The sequence below is a fragment of the Morchella importuna genome, assembly GCF_003444635.1.
Source record: "Morchella importuna strain M04M26 chromosome Unknown Morimp01GS001, whole genome shotgun sequence".
Taxonomy (NCBI): Eukaryota; Fungi; Ascomycota; class Pezizomycetes; order Pezizales; family Morchellaceae; genus Morchella; species Morchella importuna.
The window spans coordinates 921723-944864 of NW_025763398.1; the positions used below are offsets into that span (position 1 = coordinate 921723).

The 23142-nt window shown below is 45.9% G+C and overlaps 6 protein-coding genes across 6 annotated transcripts; 4 read left to right on the plus strand and 2 right to left on the minus strand.

Annotated features, from left to right (window-relative positions):
* Window positions 1–1195: 1195 nt before the first annotated feature.
* On the plus strand, window positions 1196–2698 carry LAJ45_00201 (uncharacterized protein; the record flags this gene model as incomplete). The annotated part of the gene is made up of 4 exons (XM_046109803.1): window positions 1196–1316; window positions 1368–1474; window positions 1572–1757; window positions 1808–2698. 4 exons carry the CDS (start codon window positions 1196–1198, stop codon window positions 2696–2698), a joined length of 1305 nt encoding a protein of 434 aa, XP_045976496.1.
* A 2957-nt stretch (window positions 2699–5655) lies between these two features.
* On the plus strand, window positions 5656–8964 carry LAJ45_00202 (uncharacterized protein; the record flags this gene model as incomplete). Its single annotated transcript, XM_046109804.1, has 7 exons — window positions 5656–6065; window positions 6165–6478; window positions 6568–7367; window positions 7424–7534; window positions 7592–8003; window positions 8058–8740; window positions 8809–8964. The coding sequence occupies 7 exons, from the start codon at window positions 5656–5658 to the stop codon at window positions 8962–8964; spliced, it is 2886 nt and encodes a 961-aa protein (XP_045976497.1).
* A 2565-nt stretch (window positions 8965–11529) lies between these two features.
* Window positions 11530–11847, minus strand: LAJ45_00203 (uncharacterized protein; the record flags this gene model as incomplete). The annotated part of the gene is made up of 2 exons (XM_046109805.1): window positions 11530–11608; window positions 11663–11847. The coding sequence occupies 2 exons, from the start codon at window positions 11845–11847 to the stop codon at window positions 11530–11532; spliced, it is 264 nt and encodes an 87-aa protein (XP_045976498.1).
* Window positions 11848–14224: 2377 nt separating this feature from the next.
* Window positions 14225–15073, minus strand: LAJ45_00204 (uncharacterized protein; the record flags this gene model as incomplete). Its single annotated transcript, XM_046109806.1, has 1 exon — window positions 14225–15073. The coding sequence occupies one exon, from the start codon at window positions 15071–15073 to the stop codon at window positions 14225–14227; it is 849 nt and encodes a 282-aa protein (XP_045976499.1).
* A 3145-nt stretch (window positions 15074–18218) lies between these two features.
* LAJ45_00205 (uncharacterized protein) lies at window positions 18219–19305 on the plus strand (the record flags this gene model as incomplete). Its single annotated transcript, XM_046109807.1, has 3 exons — window positions 18219–18258; window positions 18317–18860; window positions 18915–19305. 3 exons carry the CDS (start codon window positions 18219–18221, stop codon window positions 19303–19305), a joined length of 975 nt encoding a protein of 324 aa, XP_045976500.1.
* A 1813-nt stretch (window positions 19306–21118) lies between these two features.
* On the plus strand, window positions 21119–22912 carry LAJ45_00206 (uncharacterized protein; the record flags this gene model as incomplete). Its single annotated transcript, XM_046109808.1, has 1 exon — window positions 21119–22912. The coding sequence occupies one exon, from the start codon at window positions 21119–21121 to the stop codon at window positions 22910–22912; it is 1794 nt and encodes a 597-aa protein (XP_045976501.1).
* Between the last annotated feature and the right edge of the window lie 230 nt (window positions 22913–23142).

Sequence of the window (23142 nt, forward strand, 5' to 3'; positions counted from 1 at the left end):
CCGATCAGTGGCTGGAAAAAGGAATCTTACCAACCTGATGCAACATTGCGCTCTACTCAACTCTACTATTCCTTGGGCTATGGATTAATAGCGGTGATGAACCGGACCATACAATAGGAGACTTGATAAGCACCTCAGTCAATGGCCACTAAAGTTCATGGCCGCGATACCAATGACGAGGAAAGCATCGTTGTGGCTATGTTCATAGTGTGTGCAATTCGGTTCATAAGATGTAACATATGCCGGAATATTTGCGCATCGATACGATATGAACCATGCTATAGCTAGCAACAAGACCACAATATTAGAAGAATGGTACTCCCCGTGTTAGATTATTTCCGCAAAAGGGGTTTGTAGGTATCATCCTTTAAATTGCTTGTGTGCTGAACCCAGAAGAGTGGTTCCCACGTGGGCGTGCAATGTCTGTTTCTCCTTGGAGGTATTCCCGGTAGAGGGCGGGGACCAAGGACATACATGCCTGCCTGCCTGCCTGCCTGTGTGTGTACCTGCGCTTAGAAGGGATAAATAAGCTATTTGTATATTGGGAGCTATAGGATGTAACATTCATTCACCTTGATTTAGTTCTGGCTGACATTAGCGTACTGGCTCATAAAATTGGGTAACATCACGGCCCATATCCTGGTCCCCGTCTGAAGGACAGCGGAAGCTGGGAATTGACTGATACACAAGGCTGAGGTGTATGCGCAGACACTTTGCTTGTAATTGTACATATAGGTCTCATTATACAGTCTTGTGGTATGTCTTGATGAAAGCTTATCTGTACTTAGTACTACTGTGTATGTGTACAAGCAGTTTCAGCCTTGCCGTCATTTGAGATGAGGATCGAAAAAGATGTCACTCCTAATATAATCCTCCAAATAAGTATTACAATGAAGTCATTTCTACGGGATCGAGAATATATCCGCTTCTAGTTGTGCATAGATGTGTTAAATTCATAGTCACGGATGCTCACTCGATTTCCCACAAAATCCCTATCCCCGTAACAACTTCACTCCCTGACAAAAGACAAACACAAAGACCACACCTTAAACGCGCCCGAAGATAATCCGCATCCCCGGCCGAGCACACCAAAAACGGCCGGCCTATCTCCACTGGCACCTTCAGGTGTATATCTTCGGTGTTGCGGTGTTGCAGTATTGCGGCCGACAAAGACCCGCGCGCCCGTGAGTAGAAAATGATTACTATTCTGGAGTTAACCGGATGCGACACACGCCTTGGCAACCGTCAAGTGCTACATAAACGCTTATCTGTTTTGAGCTGCAAATATTTGTCGCGTATCGAGCACTTGTCGCCCAGTACTTCTGCTATCTAGAGTAGCAGCTTATCCACTTGATCAAGATCTATAGCACTGAGCACCCTATCCCCAACGGCGGTGCTGAAGGGGAGTGACTTCTTAACTCCTTGCTCCCGGCCGGCGTGTTGCCATCATCCCAGTGGTGGAATCCGAGTAACGGTCTGTCCTCTCCACCAATCAGCGACATAGCTGGCTTCTGCATGCAGACGCACGCGTGTGGTCGATCAGCCGTGGCTAACCCGAGCCGGAGATAAAGGGAAACGACGAGAGAGCACTCGTGCGTAGAGTACGGCCGGTGCTGGTAAACTCCAACGTCGAGAAACAACAAACGTTATCCTGGATACCTACTTGCAATGATGTCGTCTATGCTGGCACAGCTGGAGGTGATGACGGAGGTCCTGAGAGGAGGGGTCTTGAAGGAGGAGGATATATAAGAACAGAAGTCCAGCTCTGTCCAGGTGTTTTCATATTCAGGACATCAAATCAACTCAGGATATCAGAACATTGGCAACTCAGCACTGGACACAATCAACACATCTACAACCAACATCTATCTACACACAAAGACATCCTACTACAAACCAAACAATCCAAAGCAATCAAGATGTGCGGCCTCGGAAAATTCTTCAAATCCAAGCCCTGCCCCAAATCCACCACCCCCACCCCCACCCCACCCCCACTCCCGAAATCCCACCCCACCCCTCCTCCTCCTCCTCCACCGCCACCGCCACCGCCCCTCATGAAAAGGCGTCACCCAACCTCTCCCTCCCCCTCACCGGCAAGATAGCCCTCATCACCGGCGCCTCCAAAGGAATCGGCGCCTCCATCGCCACAAAGCTCCATTCCCAAGGCGCAACCGTAATAATCAACTACTCGCGCGACCCCACGCCCGCCGCCGCCCTCGTCGCCCAGCTCGGCCCCTTCCGCTCCCACCACATCAAAGCCGACGTCAGCAGCGTCACCGAGTGCAAGCGCCTCGTCGACGAGACCGTCTCCCGCTACGGCCGCATCGACATCCTCGTGCTCAACGCTGGCGTGCTACCTAATCGCGACCTGGCCGCAACAACAGAGGACGAGTTCGACGGCACCTTCGCCGTCAACGTGAAGGGCCCGTATTTCATCACGCAGGCGGCCGCACCGCATATACCGTCTGGTGGGAGGGTGGTGTTTTTCAGCACGTCGCTGACGGCCGCGACGACGGTGACGCCAAACTACTTGTTGTATATTGCGACGAAGGGGGCGGTGGAGCAGATGACGAGGGTGCTGGCGAAGGATCTGGGGAGGAGGGGCATCTGTGTAAACTGTGTCTCGCCCGGGCCGACGGGGACGGACCTGTTTTATAATGGGAAGCCGCAGGCGGTGGTGGATATGATTGCGGGGTAGAACCCGATGGGGAGGATTGGTACGCCGGAGGAGGTGGCGAATGTCGTGAGCTTTCTGGCAGGGCATGAGTCGGCGTGGGTTAATGGGCAGAATATGAGGGTTAATGGCGGAATGGCTTGAGGGATGGAATTACTTGTGGTGTTTTGTCTGATCTCTGGGACGTTTACAGCGGGCGTTTGGGATTGGCTTGTTTCCTTATTCATGGAGGATCACTCGGCATCGCGTTTCTTTTTTTCTTTTCATTTGTAGCGTCTTGTTTCTTTTGTGGGGTTGCTTTTTCTTAGTAGGGACTGACTTCCTGTCGGAATGCGTGTTTCATATGTCTTTCTTTTCCTTTTTCTTTTTCTTTTTACTAGTGATTAGATTTTCCCTATCTTGATAAATAGATTCGCTTTTCTGATAACCGCTAGTGCTTAACAGTTTCTGCCTGAAATCTTTTTCTCGCCTTTAATATCTTTCTCGCAAAACAACGCCTCCACGTTCCCGAATGCTCCATATCCCAAGTCCGAATCCGACAAAAACCCCTCATAACAATATGTAGAAATAGTTTACACTTCTGACAACTCTCTCTTCTTGCGTACGTTTTGTATGACCAGTCCCTACATTTATCCCGTAGCTCCTCGGACCATCACGATAAGGACCCCGATAAATTAGCGGATGAAAAAGTCATCTCGGGTCTTTGTGAACTTAATCAAGGAATAGTTTGACGGAACCTAGGTTATTTCCTGCGGGGAACCGCAAGGACTCGGTATTGACGGACCACTGCTTCCTGTTCTGTCAAATGAACGTTGAGCCTCAACCAAAACTGCCAAAATTTCTCATGCACAGTATTCTAGCCCGGGCCATCGATGTCACGCGTCACAGACAGTGCCCAGGATTGGGCGAGTAAATTTCAATGTCGAATATCACGCTTTTTCGTATAAGCAGGCTTGTCGAGCAAAGCACCTACCCGCGCCCGTTGGTCATGCTATCATGTGGCTCCCGGTGAAGAAAGTCGTTCAACGCCCTAGTAGATAACGTATCTCGGGTTTGGATTATTGTTGATAGAGACTAAATAGCGTTACAGAACTTGTCGTATCCCCCGCCGGCTTGTCGTTAAGAGTCCACCGGTGTGTCACGCTGGCTCAATGTCGCCCCGCACTCGCCGCCTCCTTGTCCAAATTTAGCTTCCCAGGTGTGGTTTCACACAAGATGGCGAATTGTCGCTCGTAAGATGCGAAGACCAGACACCTCTGGCTTCTACCGGTTAAGCAGTCGGCTTCCAGGCAAATAAGATCATAGTTAACCCTAACATTATTGCGATCTCAGGATAGATAGAGAAGCAACCCGCCGCAAATACGGGGATGTCCCAACCCACTAGGTACACACCTCGGAAAACCTCTGAAGGTGGTGTACTCAAGAATGGTGGGGTTGCACGGGTGACGGACGTGATTAGTCTCGCCGATCACGCCCAGGCAGCGATGATCTGGTCTTGCGTTTACTAGACCAGTGTTCAACCAACCAGAAGTCTTCTTAGCATGTCGCAACTTTGAGCCTCAAAACGAACTCGCGTACCTATATCAAGCCAAGCAGGGATGGCTTTAGGGCCCTGAGCTTCAAGGATTTTCTTAAAGCACCTACATGTAGTCAGCATGCTACCTAGCAATATGCAAGTGTCTCTATCAGCTCTGCTACCTAATCGATCAATCAAACCCCACTCCAGGCAGCTTAGAGTAGAAAAAGACAGATAGACCGAAACCTGGATCCTCATGGAGGTATCAGCATAGTACCATGTTCCAAGACTGTTTTTAACTTCAAGCTACGTACCTTTCGTTTGATTATGCGGTTAAGCGCATATATGACTCGCTTAAGTGCATGTTGTACCCATTAATGGCATATAACAAAGAGGGAGATGAGTGTATCAGCCGCAGGAGCGAGGATGAGTGGTTGAAGACATGAGGAGGATCTCAATATCACCTATGCTGGAAGAAGCTGGCAGGATCAGGTTGAATTTAGCTCGCCAGGAAAATTCCAGTATTAAATCCATATGCAATTATAAGGAATATTCCGCCGATGCCCATTGACCCACAAGACTGCAGACTGCAGTTGTTTTTCCTGTGGGATACTTGCAATGAGCATCATAGTAGGTCATCTCTAAGCTGGTATAATAGAATGCTAGCTCCGTGCTACATGCGGGACCTCAGACAGAGCAAGCTTGAGATGATTCTCGATTACCCGCAATGACTCAGGACTTTATGATGAGGCTGAAAGATTTTAATCATCTTGAGTCACTTCCTTTTTTCAGCCCTGTCTGATGAGCGAGATGATGGTTGATGGTGTTAGCCTTGAGATTCATCTCAGCCCGAAAACCGAGCGTAGTGCATGCATTGTGTGACGCATGGATGCCGATCTTTGCTTATGGAACTGACGAAGCAGAAGTCATATGTGATTGACCGCCAATAGCCCTTGTCCATCCCACTGAAAAGCGTGACAGTGAGGCACTGTGAGGCGAGGTTGCAATAAATAAATTCTACTTACTGCAGCAGAGTACCATGTCGTTGCATAGTTAGTTGGCTGCTGCGCCGAGAGGTTTGTAGCAAGACAACGAACACGCAAGGGTCGCAAGGGTTGTAATAAACCGGGGAAGCCTTAAGGCAAGCAACCGAGCAAAACAGAACATAGTTGTTGGTCACATCTACCGCTGCACTGCCTCTGACTCTTTTCTGTAGGCGAATCCTTAAATACCCTCCTCTCCTCGCGCAACAGCCCTTTACTCCTCAAATTCCATCATCTCCCGAGACAGTGAAAGATCACGCAGAGCTGTCTTGTATCACCACTGAGCTGCTCCCGAAGCTTCAGTGAGATTGCTACCCCATCTATTACATATCCCCCACCCAACTACTGTTATCAGCGCAACTTGTCTTTACTCCATTCGCTAGAAACCATTTCAGCATTGAAAGAAAAAGAAAGGCGTAACCATGGCGTCGTCAACATCTACCCTTTCCGAAGAGCTGTTTCCCAAAGAAACGCCCTCCGAAACCCCCAACACCGCCAGTACACCGTCTACCATGACGCCCCCAACAACGGAAGCGGGGTCAAATACTCCTGCGGATCCGATTGCTACTTCATCCGCGAGCGCCCCGCCCACTGCAGCTATAGAAACCGAATCTGCCAGTAAGCCAAAGGCTAAGGGAAAGTGCATTCACAAGAAGAAGAAGGAGGCAGAGGAGAAGGAGAAGGAGAAGGAAAAGGCAAAGAAAGAGATGGAGGAGAAAGAGAAAGCCGAGAAAGAAGAGCGGGAGCGAAAGGAAAAAGAGGAGAAGGAGAAGAAAGAACAGGAGAAGAAAGAAAAAGAGGGGAAAGAGAAGAAGTCGAAGAAGGATAAAAAGTCAGCAAAATCAAGTAAGAAAGGGAAGAAGTCAAAGAAGACAGAAGGGGCCTCCTCTGGTGATGATGATAAAAGCTCCTCTGACAGCGACGGATCTAGCGATTCTGATAGCTCCTCATCCTCCTCTTCTTCATCGTCATCATCGTCATCATCCTCGGATTCAGAGGTTGATGGGGATGAGGCCTTGGCAGCTGCGATCAGGTTGATATTAGCAAAATCATCCAAGTCAAAGCAGAGACGGCAGAAGGAGAAAAGAAAGAAGGCCAAAGCTAAGAAGGCCAAGAAAGAAAAGAAGAAGGCCAAAAAGGAAAAAGAAGCCGAGAACGGTGCGGCAGATGAAGGTGAAAAGAAGGATGGAGAGGAGAAGACCGAGGATAGAGCCAGTGTTCTGGAATATAAGCGTGTTGATGAGCGTGAGTCCCCAAACGATTGAGCAAGTTTTTTCGCAATGGGGAAGAAATCCAGCAAGCTTTTTTTTTCTGTTTACTGACTGCCGCTGTAGTTTACGACAAGGAACTTCACGATTATAAGATCTGCGACACGGTCCCTCACCCCAAAACAGATAAATACTCCTCATTTATCTTTACGGTCCGCCGTGTCTTTGATTACGAAAACAAATACCTCGAGACCCAGGTTGACATCAAGTCCCCCCTTCTCAAAGAGGCTCTGGCTGGAATAATTGGGGATGTTAGAGGCGTTTCTTTGGTCGAAGATATTCCCTCGGTTGACCCAAATATGCTATTCAACTTTCTCCCCGAGTTTGAAGCATGGGTCGATAGGAAGTCAAAACTCAAAGGTTTACCAGATAAAGAACCCCCCAAGCCGACCGGACCCATAACAGGCAAACCTGTTCCTCCTCCGTTAACAGCTGCAGAGGTTTCCTCACAAATTGACCAAGTCAAACTTCTCATCGAATACCTAAACACAGACTTTGCCCCTACGAAAGCAGCTCTCTTCCCTCTGTTGGAGAACTCCATGATTACATTTGATTTACTCTGGGCCCTGTTGAAACCTGGAGTCATCATGTATACGACTTGTGCAGGAAGCAACGAGCCAAGAGCTTTCAAACTAGAATACGCACAGAAGGAGTCCAGCTTTATGAGAGGAAAATGGTGGGCCCTCGAAGGTAAATATCTGGAATATGACGGAAAGGATGGACCCGTAGAGGCTGGTGATGTCGAGGGAGGAGGCTTTGGTTGGGGAACAGTCAGCGTCGATATTGAAGGGTTTAAGGGTGCAAGGAAGATTACTTCGTTGTCATCTTATCCGTTGGACTTTAGAAAGGATAAGGAAACTATGAGGGTGAGTTATCTTTGGTACTTGATGATTTGGCAAGCAGTTATACTCATCCCGCATAGAAAACCCTTGTTGAGCGGGGACGGAAGTTTGTATCCCTGAGAGGGATGCAATACAAGATGCACAACGGAATTGCATTCATCAGGAAGAAGCGCCAATATGTTAAAATTCATGTAAGCCAGCTTCCAATCGTTCGCCTTCGTGTTAGGGGGATACTAACACCCGAGTAGGTTAAAGGTCGGATTATGATTGACCCTGCGACATTCCGGCGCATAAATCCCAACTATGTCATTTCCTCAATTAGATCCCGGTACGACGATGATGAAGAGGCCGAGAATAATAACAATAATGGAGAGGAACATGAGTCCGAAGAGGGTGAAGGTGGCGAATGTACTGAATGTTGCTGCAGCGGGGAAGATGATGGCAAAACTGAGGAAGAAAAGGAATTGGAACGATTGAAGGTCGTAGTCGATGACAAGGGTAACTACCAGGTCGTCACAAAAGAGCAAGAAAACGTGAAGAAGATGAAAGTCGAGAGGGTAGAAGAGCCAGAGGAGGAAGTTGAACCCGTCTTTACCGATGAAGAGCTCCTTACTGCATCGCCAGTTGTTCTTGGATGGGCTTTCACAGAGAAATACTGGCGTAAGTTTAATCCCTCGATTTAAAGGCCAAAAAGCTAACATATTATAACCTTAGTGGAATTCGCTGTTTCTGGTGTTGAGGAGATCCAGTGGAATGACAAGGCATTTGAATCTTTGGTTCTGCCCGATGCTCAAAAGACCATCGTCAAGGCTCTTGTCGAGTCTCATACTGGGAAGAACATTGAATCATCAACTATTGACGATGTAATCCAGGGCAAGGGGCGGGGTCTTGTCTCAGTCCTCCATGGCCCTCCAGGTGTTGGTAAGACGTTGACTGCAGAGGGAATTGCCGAACTCCTAAGGAAACCGCTTTATTGTGTTTCTTCAGGGGAGCTAGGTACTAATCCAGCTTCCCTCGAACAAGAACTCAATAAGATATTGGACATTGCACATTCTTGGGGCGCAGTGCTGCTTCTTGACGAAGCCGACGTATTCCTTGAACGACGAACAATGGCAGACATGCACCGGAATGCACTGGTGTCAATTTTCCTACGTGTATTGGAATATTTCCAGGGCATTCTGTTTCTGACGACGAATCGGGTCGAAACATTTGATGATGCTTTCCAAAGCAGAATCCATGTTGCTCTGAGATACAACGAGCTCGGTTTCAAAGCCAAGGTTAAAATTTGGAAGATGTTCCTGGAAATGGTGAGAGTGAAGTACGGGCCTGACGCGCCAGACGTATTGACACAAGAGGAGATTGAGTGGCTAGCAAAGAGAAAGCTCAATGGACGACAGGTTTGTCATTCCCTTCGTATCGTATAATACTTTAAGACTATTGATTTACTGACGCCATGGGTATTTAGATCAAGAACTCGGTTAGAACTGCCCAGGCGCTCGCGAATAATAAGAGTGAGACGCTATCCATTAAACACATCAAGACGGTACTTGATGTGGCAGAGGGATTCGAAAATGATCTCAAGGGAACAGGACAGTTGGATAGTATGCATGCTTATGCTTAATTATCATAAAGAAAACCGCCAAGGACCTTGCATTACCTTTCTTTCCTCATCATTTTTAGGCCGAGTCTTCATTCTTCCCATTGTATAAGATCTTGTTTATCCTCATCTCGAGATTTCTTGTTGATTTTTTCCCCCTCCACCGCATAAGAGTAAATACGTAGTTTTTCTTCTCCAATATTGTAGATTCTTCTTTCTTTCTTTTGGTAGTTTAGGATTTCTTCGAGAATGGAGTTTCATGAGTTAAGCGGTGTCCGAAACTGAAATATGTTCTTTTGAGTAGTATCCCGCTATGAATACAATGATACAGGAAATATTTACTTGAGACCGTAATTATGATTCTCAAGAGTTAGATCCTAATGTAGATGTTATGAGAAGTCAGATTTACAGTGGACGCCACCCCGTAGATATTTCTGAAGGTTTTCAGCCGTTCAGCTGATCTGTAACCCCAGGCCCCGCCTCTGGGGATCTAGAGATTTACTCACCTGATGGTCTGATTACGGCTCCCACACTGCCAACGACAATAATTTTCAAAATGCTAAAAATTAGAACTTCGCTATTAGTCATTAAAGATATAGATATCATGTTTACTATACAAGCTTTATTCTTCCCCCCCCCCCCCCCCCGGGGGGGGCCACCCCCTTTTGGGTAGGGAAATTTCATTTGCATGCAATTAACGAATTAAACAAACAAAAAAACAGGGAAATTTCATGTTCCCTAGGCGCCTTGAGAATATACACGGGATGGCTTCCAGCTAACTACCAAAGTATACTTTCTTTTCTTTTCTTTCTTTTTCTTTCTTTTTAAAAGGCTCTGGCATTAAGTGAGCGAACTACATGGGTGTTGATAGAGGATTAAATGCCAGGGCCTCGCACACAACAGCAGTGCTTTATACCGCGTGAAGTATAAGGTTTTAATTAATGGCTTAGAGCATATAATGGGGCAAGTGCTCAATTAATGAATTAAACAAAAACAAAAACTAAAACAAAAAAAATGGGGCAAGTGCTACTCGCTCCTCATCCGAGTGATATCTTATGTATGATTAGTCAGCCAAATTTGTAAGCCAAGCATCACGAGTGATGTATCATGCACGAACCTACCAACAATAACAGCTATTGCATATACTTAACGTATATTGGCACTTTTTGATGGAATATAAAAAAATGACACTCGACTAGATAGGTGAATATATGGAACTACAATAGACCCTTATAGAGTAGTTGCGGTTTGTTTTGTCTGCGCGGGTACTTGTATCTTTGGATCTCTGTGTTGATTAGAGCGAAACGTGAGATGGTACTCCTACTGTTACAAGCTCTACACATATTTCGCTGCCACACAATCCGATCCGAAGACAAGATATATATTCTTGATCGGTATTTCGTTCCGATTGCTTGCGGACACCGAAGAATTTCATTCGTGCGAGGGGGGAGTGGACACCTTGGTGGTTAGATGTAGCCCCCAAGGTCCTCATTATGCCGGCTGTATGTTTACCTGCACCCCCGCCCCTATTTCTCTTTTTTTCTCCAACTCTTTTTTAATACCACTTGGCCTGCGAGGAAGTGAGGCCCCTTTGACCCCATCGTTACTGCTATATTCACCTAAAACACGCTTTTTATCTTATCGTTACCTACACAGATCTAGGTCGTTACTGATGGATTAATGATAAGAAGTTGCTACTAAACACGAACATAGAATTTGACTATTCCCTACGGTCGCATCTATCTCAAACACATCTTCTCGACTTCGCGTGAGGACGGGAGGTAGGCAGAGGGCCTCGCAATAACTAACAGCCTTTATCATCGTGATAAGGCTCAGTACTCATAAGTATAGTCCGGCTTTGAACTGATTTTGACACGCCTTAGAAAAAGAATGGCTTATATTGAACTAATTTTATTATACAACGAATATATATCGAGGCACCTGTTTTCGTCTCGATTACCCCACTAACCCCCAATAGACGTCCTCCTTAAGCTTGGGTGCTTCGGACTTAAGAACACTAACATTGGAGAGGTTTGACTGCCTACACGACTTTGGTCATACAGAATTACTTTATGAGCCCAGTGCCAAAGCCAATTATACAACCATACACACAAAGACTTACTCACACATGCAGCTTCTACTATCTAGATTATTTGAGTTTCCCGACATATGACCGTTTATCTTTATTACCTTACTGCTGAGAGGTCGGATACAAGCTGGGATTGGCTAATGAGAATACGCGAATACTACTCTCAAGTTCTAACTAATATTCGTTTAATATGCATGTCATCAAGTACACGTTAAAATACTTACCCTCTAACCAGAACCAGTCCATACAGTCTCTACTAATATATTATTACACTGACCAAGTAAAAGCTTCTACTATCTAGGCCTATCTCTTCTCTCGATCCATACTTTTCATCACTTCACTCCTTGCCCTTTGATTCAACATGCACAGTGATTTGATATATGGTTTTATTTGATATTAAACAAATGAAAAACTACAGTTCCCGCAACCATTCCGAAACTTTCATTCCTCCATCTCTCCCGATGTTGTCAAGACCTCTAAATTCCCCATTAACCTATTGTCTAGATGGTAGATGTTCGATGCTTATGGACGGGTATCGATTGAAGGCGGAAGGTGGAGATAAAGAGTGGTGATTTAGTGCTATTTCACTGATTAGTTCATTCCAGAGATGCTATCTATACTGGAGAAACCTACACTGCAAGATCCGCAGCTACAACCGGTACCGGCGCAAGATCCGGAGCAGCAAGAAGCGCAAGAGCATCCACCCATGTTGATAGTTTTGGAGTTTGGAGTTGGGGGTTTGGTAAAGTGTTTTGTTTGGTTGGTAATGATAGGATTGAAGGTTTTGAGCGTGGTTGTGTAAGAAAGAGGAGGAACATCTAGGGATTGCGAGGGTCCTTTTATACTAATTTTTTTGCTCTCTGAAAGTCATTACAGTGCCCCAAAGCCAGTACCCGCGGGAGCGTTCATCGCGTCCGGCCACCACAATCTCGTTCTCAACCCCCCTCCCGTTTCCCCACCACTCCTAACTAAAGACGTTAAGCGCTCAGCGCATCGAGCGGGGTAGCCAATAAAGTGATAGTAGCAGCATTAGGCCCCTACTATTGGTTGTTTCACTACTTGTCTGCCTTCGTGTTGAGTAAACTGAACGGGCCCTAAATGGGGGATATTGGCAAGGGTAAAGACAGCCTTCATTACACTACATGATATTACCGGAATACCCACTTGAGTATAGCGTGTAGTGGATACATAATAGATATCAATCATAGTAAGTTTCTGGGGTTTAAATATTTGTACACTTTTACATCTAATAGTAGCATTTGCGGGAAAATACGAAAATATGTTTTGGTCTATATTTTTGTCAAAACTCTCAAAAAAAGTTTAGAATACAGAGGTCAAATTTCGTAGTGTACATACATGCAATTTGGTTGATCTGCTTAACTTGGCTCCTTGATTGATCCTTAGTACCTAGATGGGAGGCCTTGCCTGAAATATGCAGGCATTCCTCGGCCACTTACCTATCACCCGCCATTAAAGGGATGGGGGCGGGTTGGTGGAGACATCACGAGGTTACTGAAACTTGAGACAGACGAGGCTTTGGGGGAGGATGTGATGAGATGGGTTCTATCACAAAATGTCTAAAATTAACTGGATGGTCATTGCGGTTTCTACCGTTACTTCCTTGGCTGGGAGCCAGGATAATGTTAATACTTGTCCGGTTGCAGTTTAGATAGGCTACATACACACACGTTGTTTCTCGCCGGTGGTTTCTCGCGAGTTGAAGTACATACATCGTAAGTAGAGTAACGCATAGAGTACGTAGTAAGAACACAGAGTCCTTTTTTGTATATCTGAGACATGTTCTCATATATCATGGTAACATGTACATATGGAATGCATATAATATCAAGACTACATAAAGCCTTGTATGGTGACCTTATGATAACTATGGGCCAAGAAAAATGGGCCTCCCTTGGGAATTTGATCGATTCTTGCATGTGTATGATACCGCTGCATGTGACAACCAAGTATCTCCAAAATATTAATATTGAGACCAAAGTGCCATCGATCGGCTGTGTAATCTACCGGAGTACCTATCGCTCACTCAGACAAGTTTCTGCAGTCTCCTTGGCTAAATTAAACTCATGGCACGTAAGGAAGAATGTAATGTTGTGCCTGTCTTGTGTACCCGTTACCCGTTCCCCGGTCCTCTTTCAAACAGGACGTTGATTTTCTCGTTACCACCGGTAGTTATTGGTGAATATTACGTTAATAATATGCCGCGAGTAATATTTCTATCTGTTAGGATGCGGGGATGTCTTGTTGTGGTAGTAAACCCTAGCCCTGGTTAACTGAGCAGACGGGGCTATGCTGGGATCCCGAAGTCTCGTACAGAGTCGTACTCTACAGGGAATGCATACACTCTATATGTATCGGCCCGTCCCACGCTAGGGATTTATGATCCATCAGATATGCAAAGATAAAGATGGAAGCAAGGGCTTCCTAATTGGATTATACATTCTGTTGAGTACCTACATTCGGGGCCTTCTTCGCCCCTTGTCTGACAGTGGACTGAGTTGGAACCAAGGCCGTCAAACTCAAGTTGTAAAATACCTCAGTAACAATGAAGTGCTCACGGGTTTCCCCAAGGTAGATCAGTAGCACTGTCCGATGACTCCATGGCCATATAAGAATGTTTCACAAAAATGGAACCTCTTATTTAATCTGCTCACGAGTGCAGAACTCCAGAAGGTGCAGAAAGTGGTGCGGTCGTGATAGATCCTCTCTGGTGCATGCAGTACGTGTCTCCTCATGTATTCCACAGCCTTTGTAGCCGAAGCCATGATGTAAAGTGGGTGGATCAAATTGTAGAAAGTTTTGGCGAACAAGTTCTCATTTGAAGGCTATTGATAAAGATAAGGAAGTGGAGTTGCCTCGAACAAAGATAGAAAATAAGTCGGAAAGGTAGTGAAGGATACAGTCGTTCACAGGGTGAGGACGAACACTGGATGTAGACGAACAAGGATTTTTGGATAAATAGAAAGATCACTTGGGCAACTTGGCTGTTTCTTGTTATATTGAGAACCCTGGTTCGTCTTCACCCAGTGTTCGTCCTCACCCTGTGAATGACTGTACAACGGTGGAACGGTGGAAACGGTGCCATATGGAGTTTCTAGAACATCGTCAATCCTGTTGTAACATTTTTGCCACTGTTTAGATGAACAAAGGCCTTATTTCCAATTATTATGGAAACCGTCAAAGTCCCTCAACCCATTCCTCTATCTCCCTCCACTGCTCCACTCTAACCAAACAACTTACTCCGCTTTTTCCAACGTATCCTTTCGTCAAACCTTCCCTTATCTCTATCCCCAGTTTATCACACGACTTGTCCAACTTCTCTCCGAAAAATATCCCTACATCTGCCTCCAATAAACACAGCAGATCTGATGTTGAATCACCAACGTAAACCACTAAACCTTCCTCTCCGGCACCAGAGTTCTTCTCGACAATATCCCTCATAACCCGTAACTTATCCCACCCCGTCCAGATTCCACCATCTTTATCGCCAAACCATCGGTCCAAACCTCCGGTTGTGATGTCCTGACTATTGACCAGAAACTCGTTCGAAAAGACGTCAATTTTCCCAACATCGGAGCCCTCAAAACATTTCCTAATCCACGATCTACTCCAATTAACACTAACAATGGCTACCCTCCCTCTCCTGCTAACTTTATCCACAACTTTCTCCCATCCCTTCCTCATGATGTCCCCCCTGTTCTCCGCCGCAGTTTTAATCAGTGTCTCCAACTTGATACCCTTGAACACCCCCTCTCCCTCAACTCGATCAATGCTCGCTCTCTCCACCTTTCTCAGGGACTTTTGGAACTCCGTTTCTTCTTCCAGTGTTGTCCGCACTGGTGCCTGCCCAACATGATCGTTGTAGTCACGCATATAAGAATCCACGAAATAACTCCATGGTGGCAGATTTGCTCCTGCTGGGTGGCATTTATAGGCTGCGGATGCTAGCAGAGAGATTGTATCTTTTCCTGTCCGGGTCAGAGTCTCATCGAAATCGACGAGGAGGATTAGGCGGCGGGCCATCATATTTGCGGGGTTCTTGTGAAAATGTGAAGCGGTCGCTGTCTCAAGCCTAATGATATCTGCCTACATGCAGCTAAGTATTTGATACGGATGACTAAACTACCATGCAAAGCCTTATGTGCGTGGGCAGTCTACCCGAATGATTCTAGCTACAAAAGGTTGATAAATCACAAAAATCTCAATGACATCATGGTTCCATGGCTCAGTTGGTTAGCGCGTGGTGCTAATATAGTAATATGTTAACGCCAAGGTCGAGGGTTCGACCCCCTCTGGAACCACTTATCATTTAACACTAGCTGTGTCCAGTGTTTCCTTTTATTCTTTTGCTGGCACTATCATGGATACATGTAGGACCTGATCCATACATAATGTAACTCTAGAAAAGAACTCACCCTCATCTACCCGGTAACAGCTGGATCACCGTCCACCCCGTATACTGAAGTGTCCTCCACGAAGTGAGAGTCTCGGTCATCTGGTAAGATTTAAATGTTATATACAATAAAATCAAGGAAAAAACTTTTCGGAGGGTGTATCTCTACCACATCATGTAATTACATGTACCTAAGTGCTTGATAACGTACTCGTGGTTGCAACAGTTCTCACTGTCAACAGACTTACCCCTACACCCGTAGTACAGCGGTGGGTAATAAGTCATCTGACGACCTAGCCACAATTTTGCCTGCAAACGCGTATTTTGGTGGCGTTCCGTCTGATGACTTATTACCCACCGCTGTACATGTATGTAGGTACTTATCGCTATGAGTCTCGCTCATAGATAATCACTCGATATTATTATAATTAACCCTGGTGAACATGGCGCACGTCAGCCCAAAAAGAAAGTTACCAAGGTCTACATACCTAAATATTGTCTTCTCGAACTTCTTCTGTATACCGATGCTTGTCCTTGGTAGGATTCTGAAGCTCTCACAAAAGAGAAACTTGATTTACAGGCTCTCGACTGGCAGCCCCGGTTCCACGCAAACGTCCTATTCTAATATACCGTCTCTGTATCGGTGGGTACCGGCGACCGGTGTGTTTCTATTATTATGGGTTCCCATTTCACTACGTGATTCACATAGTATCTCTCTAAAGCAGCTCTGCTCAAACTCACGCTGTGAGAAATTATCCACTTTGCGGGGCTTGCTTGGCAATTACATGTATCTATTATACTGTAGTTGGGATATGATCATTACAGATACCTTTGGTCTGTGATTTAGTATTTGACCGAGTATTCGCTATGGAAATTTGCTGATTAGAGATCTGTAAGGGCAAATAGTGCTCAAAATTCTTGAGATGCGTATACGTAGGGTCTCTTATCTAGCGGGCGTTTAGGCAAGTATGCAGTGGATATATGCTACATACAAGTACATCGCCGTCAAGATAAAAGGAACTTGAATTCCTGTATAACTGCATTCAATTGAAGTTTAGGGAAGCTTTTCTACGTATCAAACTCTTATATGCTGGCTGTAAGCTCATTTTGATGCCTTTATAAGCAATTGGACAGTATTTCAGTTCCGATAAGCTTTTTTTTGGTATCTTCTTCTAGATAAGACTCTAGTAAGCCATTGGTACGATGTACAGTACAATCTCGTTGTAAGAGTTCGGGTTATAAGGGTATTCGCCTTATAAAGGTAGGTGTTGGGGACCTCATTGGGCCTCGTAGGTACAAATTTGCTCTTCCTATAAGGGTACCAAATTTCAGTCCCGACGTACCCTTATAAGGAGATTGTACTGTAGCTGCATAAAAAATAGATTGCTCCGAGAGACCAAATACCTATGCAGATGACTCCCTAGCAGGATGACTGGTTCCAGAGGGGGTCGAACCCTCGACCTTGGCGTTGACATATTTCTATATTAGCACCACGCGCTAACCAACTGAGCCATGGAACCTATGAAATTGTTGCTATTTTACCATTTTGAAATTTTTTTTCTATTAACTTACTAGCCTATCATTGGTTGTTGCGAATCCCAAATGCAGGGTCCTCTATCCTTATTGGGATTGGTGGCGGCAACCGCAACCACTACGTTAGTCTAGGGGTTAGGTCTCACCTACGGCCCTCAGCTTGGTTTTAAGATCTTTAGGGATCAATTTTTCAGATCCACGCCAATTGATCTTTGTGGCGCCTATATCAAACACGGTGTGTCCATGGTTGGGCATTGATAGGTGCAGATGTCGATACCCGGGATTTCGGAAATAAACGTCGTCGCGTAAAATACATATCGTGATTTTCATCTGCGACACAAGTCTTCTCCTTAATTGACGTGTAGGTACAGTACATGCGACAAAACGGATCGTCAAGCGATTAGTAGTCATACGATCAACGGCTGTGTCTACAGCTGTTATCCTTCATTCATGTGCATACTTAGGTGATTACTTTGTATTGAAGTCTTGTTCTTTCACAGATCCACGGAGGAGTCGCGCGCAAAGCCCTTCACAGTTCAGTAGATATTGCTCATATTGAATACCCGCGAAGGTAGTTTTAGGTACACATTTAATTAGCTGAGTATCAATAATTCTTCACCTAATAATAGCATTTGCTTAGTAGACGGAAGAAGCTGAGGGTACTAGTACCATAGTAATATGTGGTTGCGACTTTCTATCTAGAATCCCATGTACAGATCCTGCACTTGTCGATCCATATCTACCTCTGTATTGCGTGTTCCCGCTGCGCCAAAGAAAGTACTCATCTACCAGGCGTTAACTGAAATTTGGACTAACGTTTGGGGTGATATAAAGAGCCTGCATCTATTTTAAGCGGGACCAATCACGGGCGTCAAGGGGTTACCAGAACAAGCGCCCAAGACATTGAGAGATCAACAAAGCTAAAATCAAACATTAAAAGAGTGATTCTATTGGAGAGACGCTTGAAAGTTGTGTTGTATATAAGCTGTGGACTCTTCCCATTGAACTTGAAAATTATTCTATCCAGTATCACATCAGTGCAGTAAACTTTGTCTACGATCGAACTTGTTTCGCCTTTACGTTTTTCTTTTGTACTTTCTTTTCTTCAATTCTCTTCTCTTTAATTTACAGCGGGGCCTGTTCTTTATTAAACGTACAAACTTCTTTCACTTTTCATACACATCTTCATTTACGATTTATTTTCAATTTTTTTTCTACTTTTAACCTACACATAAACACTTCACGATGTTCTCACTCTCAAGATTCGGTATTGGCCAGTTCACAAGTAAGAACCACCTCTGCTCCGTCATCTTTTCCGGTTCATTTGCTAACCCACTCTCTAGAGCCCGTTCTACTCTTCTCCTTGATACTCCTAACCATCTCGACTGTCTTCACAACCTTCATCCTTTGTGGCACCACCTCCCCCGCCCTCCGAAAGTTCTATCTCATCTCCTTCTCCTACAATGACTCCAAAACCACCACCGAAGTCCTCAACGGCCTCGAAAAGCTCGACGGCCTTCTCTCATCAAGCAAGAACGACAGCGCCACATTCAGTCTCATCCGCGTTGGATACCGCGGTCTCTGTGTAGACCACTCCGAGGGATGGGACTGCGCTAGGACTTCGGCGGATTTGGAGAGGGTTGCTGGTGACCTTGGTGGCGATCCGTTGGATCTGATGGCGATTGCGGATATCTACAGGAGCAGGATCAGTTTCTCGCTACCCGTGTGGGTCGCTGTTATCGCTATGGCAGTGGGATGGTTGGGTGTTGCGGTTAACTGTATTCCGGGGATCCCAATCCCGGCGTGGACAAAGAAGGTCGCCGCTGTTGGGTGCAGCCTTGGGACACTGGCTCTCATGGGGACTATGGTTTTGCAACAGGTCACTTCGTAAGTTTGTTCTTATCTGCATATTGATCATTGAACTCTACTAACACATCTCAGTGGCGCCGTCTCAACACTAGTCCAGAAGATGGGCATCAACACCGTCGAGGCTAAGATTGGCGGAGCCAACGTCGGCTTTGGCTGGGCTGCCTTCGCACTCTCCCTTCTTGCAACCATCGCCATCTGCGCCATTGTCTTTGCCGAATGGGGTATTGCGACTGCACAGGCAAAGGCGCTAGAGAAGGGCGATTATTTGGTTGGGAAGGCCACAGGCGGTAAAGTCGGTATGAGTGATTTTGCGACGAGCGATCCAGAGAATGGACCTCAGAAGCCGGCGGGGACTCAGCCAAGTCTGGGGACTAGCACCTTGAGGAGTCAGCTTGGTGAGAAGGCATTGGATTATGGAAAACAGGCGGCGTTGGGCGCTTTCCAAAATCGGATGAAGCGTTAAGCTGAAGCTGGGTTTGAGAGCCATGGGAGCTCGAGAAGAGAGGACATAGGCCTAAGATCTTATAACTTTATTTTGCTATTATATTTTCTTTGTTGCTTTTCTTTGTTTTTATTCCCCTGTTTATGATTTAGCTGCTATATCAGCACCGCTATCCTCTTTTTTCGAGCATATAATAAACTTTAAATAATCCTCAACTCGGCACCGACCTTTTTTTTTCTCTTTTTTTCTCTAAATCATGTAGTTTTATTGTTTCTAGGTACAAAACTCTGCATGCAGTCATAGACTATGGCATAAACTCGGCACCAACCTAGCTCAGTGCTATATATATATAGTAATTAGTGATTCTGAGAAGCTGGAATCTTTTCATATAGCCCCCCATGATATTAGACAATTGCCTGGCCTGAGGTTTGTAGCTAGACGTGGTCTATGCGCAATAGGTCTAGTATTAGTAGTAGGCTCTCTAACCAAGACGTACCTTCATACACCCACTCACGGGGTAGTGTGTGAGCAAAGTGTTAGTTTTGTAAATGCGTCTCATACACTTGCTTGGAATGAGTGCTAAAACTAAATATGCCGAGGTCTGTAGCTAAATGAAGTATCAGTTGGTCACTTCAGACTAGATTAGAGCATTTTCGGACTTTAAGATTGTGAAATCTCTCGCGTGAGCCAAGAAGGAGGTACCGGCAAAGATCGTAAAGCAACATCTCGACATTTTCCAAACTTTCCTGGTAATATTGTATATTGTAGTTGGAATTTAGTTTTAAGTGCTGACAATACATATATGTCAGCAAGAAGAAGAAGAATACTAATCCGGTTGTAAATGTCTACATACATACCGCAGTAGCTAGTAGGTGAAAAGGCCGACCGTCTCAGCATCACTATTGCCCTGAGATAAATGTGATAAACATCATGGTTCCAGTCTTCCAGATATCGGGTGCATTTTTCGAGTACTGACGAGTCATTTTTATATCAGCGTAGTTAAGCAGGTGTAGATGAACCGATTCTTGGGGACACTGTTGCAGCTGCAAAGTATCGCAATCAACACACGTGGCACGCGAGGGGAGCTGATATACGCATGCCCAGCGAACCTGAATTCGTTACTCCATGTAGGTACATGTACGCAAGTACATGTACCTACATAAACCCCATCTTCCTTGAACTGATATCATTTCACTCTCCTCCTCCTCAATGCACACACCTTCTGGTGGCCCGTGCTTGGAACATCTCACGCATTTCGATCCTATCTCGACACGTAAGAACCTGGAGATTGAAGTGTCTTAATCTCTGGAAACGAGGCTGCATCCACGATAACTTATCCAGCAGTCAAAGACAACCGCGTGTCAAATTGGAGATGTGTATGACGCGTGTCTGGTTCCTTCTTCATGCAATCTAGAAGATCACTTAGCTAACAGCGAGTCAAGATATTCCAATACCATCCCAATCCCAAGACCCCCGCATCACTCGGCATCACTCAGAGTGCTGGGCCTTTGGGAGGAGTGGGCTTAGCAGATTCCCAAAATAGCTTACGGCACCTTTTATCCGGCTGCAGAAACAAGCATTGAACAGTTTGCACCACTTGTTGAGTCATCGCATTAATGTATGTGTAACGGTAACGAGTGCAGACAAAAGAGAATGGAAGAACAACGCGTGAGTTGAGGCAGTCAGTATGTAAGTAGCTATCTCCCCCCCGCGGGGAGGTCGAGAGAAAGTCGCTAGCCACTACCCCAAACCATACTCGCACATCCAGATATCAGAACCTCAAACACGGAGAGCTCCTTCAATATTCCAACAGATTAATTGAGAAAACTTCGAAATGCATGTTCAAGAGAAAGGTACCGTTACGAGCATCCGAGAACGCGTACAGACGCTGCAGTTGGAGGAGGTCTCCCGCCATGCCCCGCAGTACGATTCAATCCCAACAGCCTCTTCGACGACGAAAGGCACTCCACGCCTACCGCCTCGGCCACCAGCGCGCCCCACTAGTTCTAGTACCGTAACTACCACAACTAGAGTAACTACAACTACTAGTATTTCTGTTACAGCTGGAAGCTCGGGTGTCGCAAAGAAGCAAGCACCCCCACCTCTTCCCCGGCGGAAGACCAGTATATCCTCAATGACTGAAAGCATCATCTCAGTCACGAGTACCAGCTCAAGTAATAGCCATGCTGGAAGCACATCCAGTACACGCACACTACCACCCATCTATACTGGGAAAGATTCTTTACCGGTCCAGTTTCCCGATAAGAAGATCACAAATACACCGCTGCCCCCGAAACGTATAAACAGCTTGCCAGCACCTCGGCCAACACCACCACTTCCCACCCGTAGGACCACTACGGCGGTCCAAGAGACTTCTAGAAGAAATTCTGGCGAGGCTACTGTTGTCCCGAGACGGTTGCCACCTCCTCCGGTTCGCAATGCTGCTCCTCCTCCGATTTCACAGAGACCCCCACTCCCGGCATCACATACAGACTCTGCTATTGGGTCGAATCCACCTCCAATCCCTCGCTCTACAAGACCCCCACCCATACCAGTCTCCAGTCGGCCTTCCTCAAGCCCATCTTGTAAACCCCATACAACATCCACATTGCCGTGTCTAATATGCTACGACTACTCGGGCCCTGATCATCACGCCTCACTCCCGCAATTTCAACGCTCCCAAGTCCGTTCCCTTCAGACCCTAGCTTTAGCACTTACTTCTCCATTCCCAAGTACTGTTGAAAAAGCCCGTGTAATATTTACCTGGCTTCACCATAATATTTCCTACGACGTACGCTCCCTGCTTGCAGGAAAAATCCCCGATCAGTCCCCTGAATCAACAATACGAACCGGTCTCTCTGTCTGCGCAGGTTACTCAAATCTCTTTGAAGCTCTCTGCACCTACAGTGGCCTTCAATGTGTAGTGGTAACGGGCCACGGCAAAGGCTTCGGCCACACTGATCCAGCCCCTGGTGCACCAGCACCGGCTTATAACATGAACCACGCATGGAACGCAGTGAAGCTCTCGAGCAACCACTGGCATCTCATAGACTCGTGCTGGGGGGCCGGCCATCGTGGATCGAACAACGAATATATAAAGGAGTTTTCCCCCGAGCACTTCATTTCCCCAGCTAGTGTATTTGGGAAAAAACACTTTCCCGAGCAGCCCTCACAGCAATACCGCGAAGATGGGCGCACGATAAGCTGGGAAGAATATATGCTGTCTCCAGAGCCCCCAAAGCTCTACAAACAGTTCACAGATCTGTTCAACTTTAGCAAGGAGACTGTCTCGCCCCCAACCAAAAAGCTCCAGGCCAATACACGAACCCGCTTCGCGGTCTCATTACCATGCCAGCACCTCCCGGTAATCAGGAAAGAAGGTGAATATGTTCTCTTTCTGAACGTGGGCAACGACTTTGACGTGAAGAACTTCTACTTGATGCAGCCCGACGGGACAGGGCGGGGATACATGTGTGATGTTGTGGTCCCACGGAATACCAAGGTGACACTATACTACCCAACTAAGTTTGACGATAGGCCCGGAAAGGGGCTGACTAGGGAGCACTTTTTGAAAAAGGTGGGCAAATGTGGGTGGAGTTGGAGCTATGTTGCGGAGTGGAGCAGTTAGGCATGGCATGACTGCTAGTACATAGGATGTCATATGAGTATTTAATTGCAATTGGATGGGGCGTTAGGTTTCTGGAACTGGACTAGAGATAGTGGCCGGGTGTAGATAAAACATAATAAGTTAATCTTTTACAATTCTTGATATTGAAGTGCCAGATATGTACGTTGTAAAGGTTGAATTTTTTCTCTCTTTTTTTTTTTTTTTTTTTTTTTTTTTTTTGGAGGGGGGGG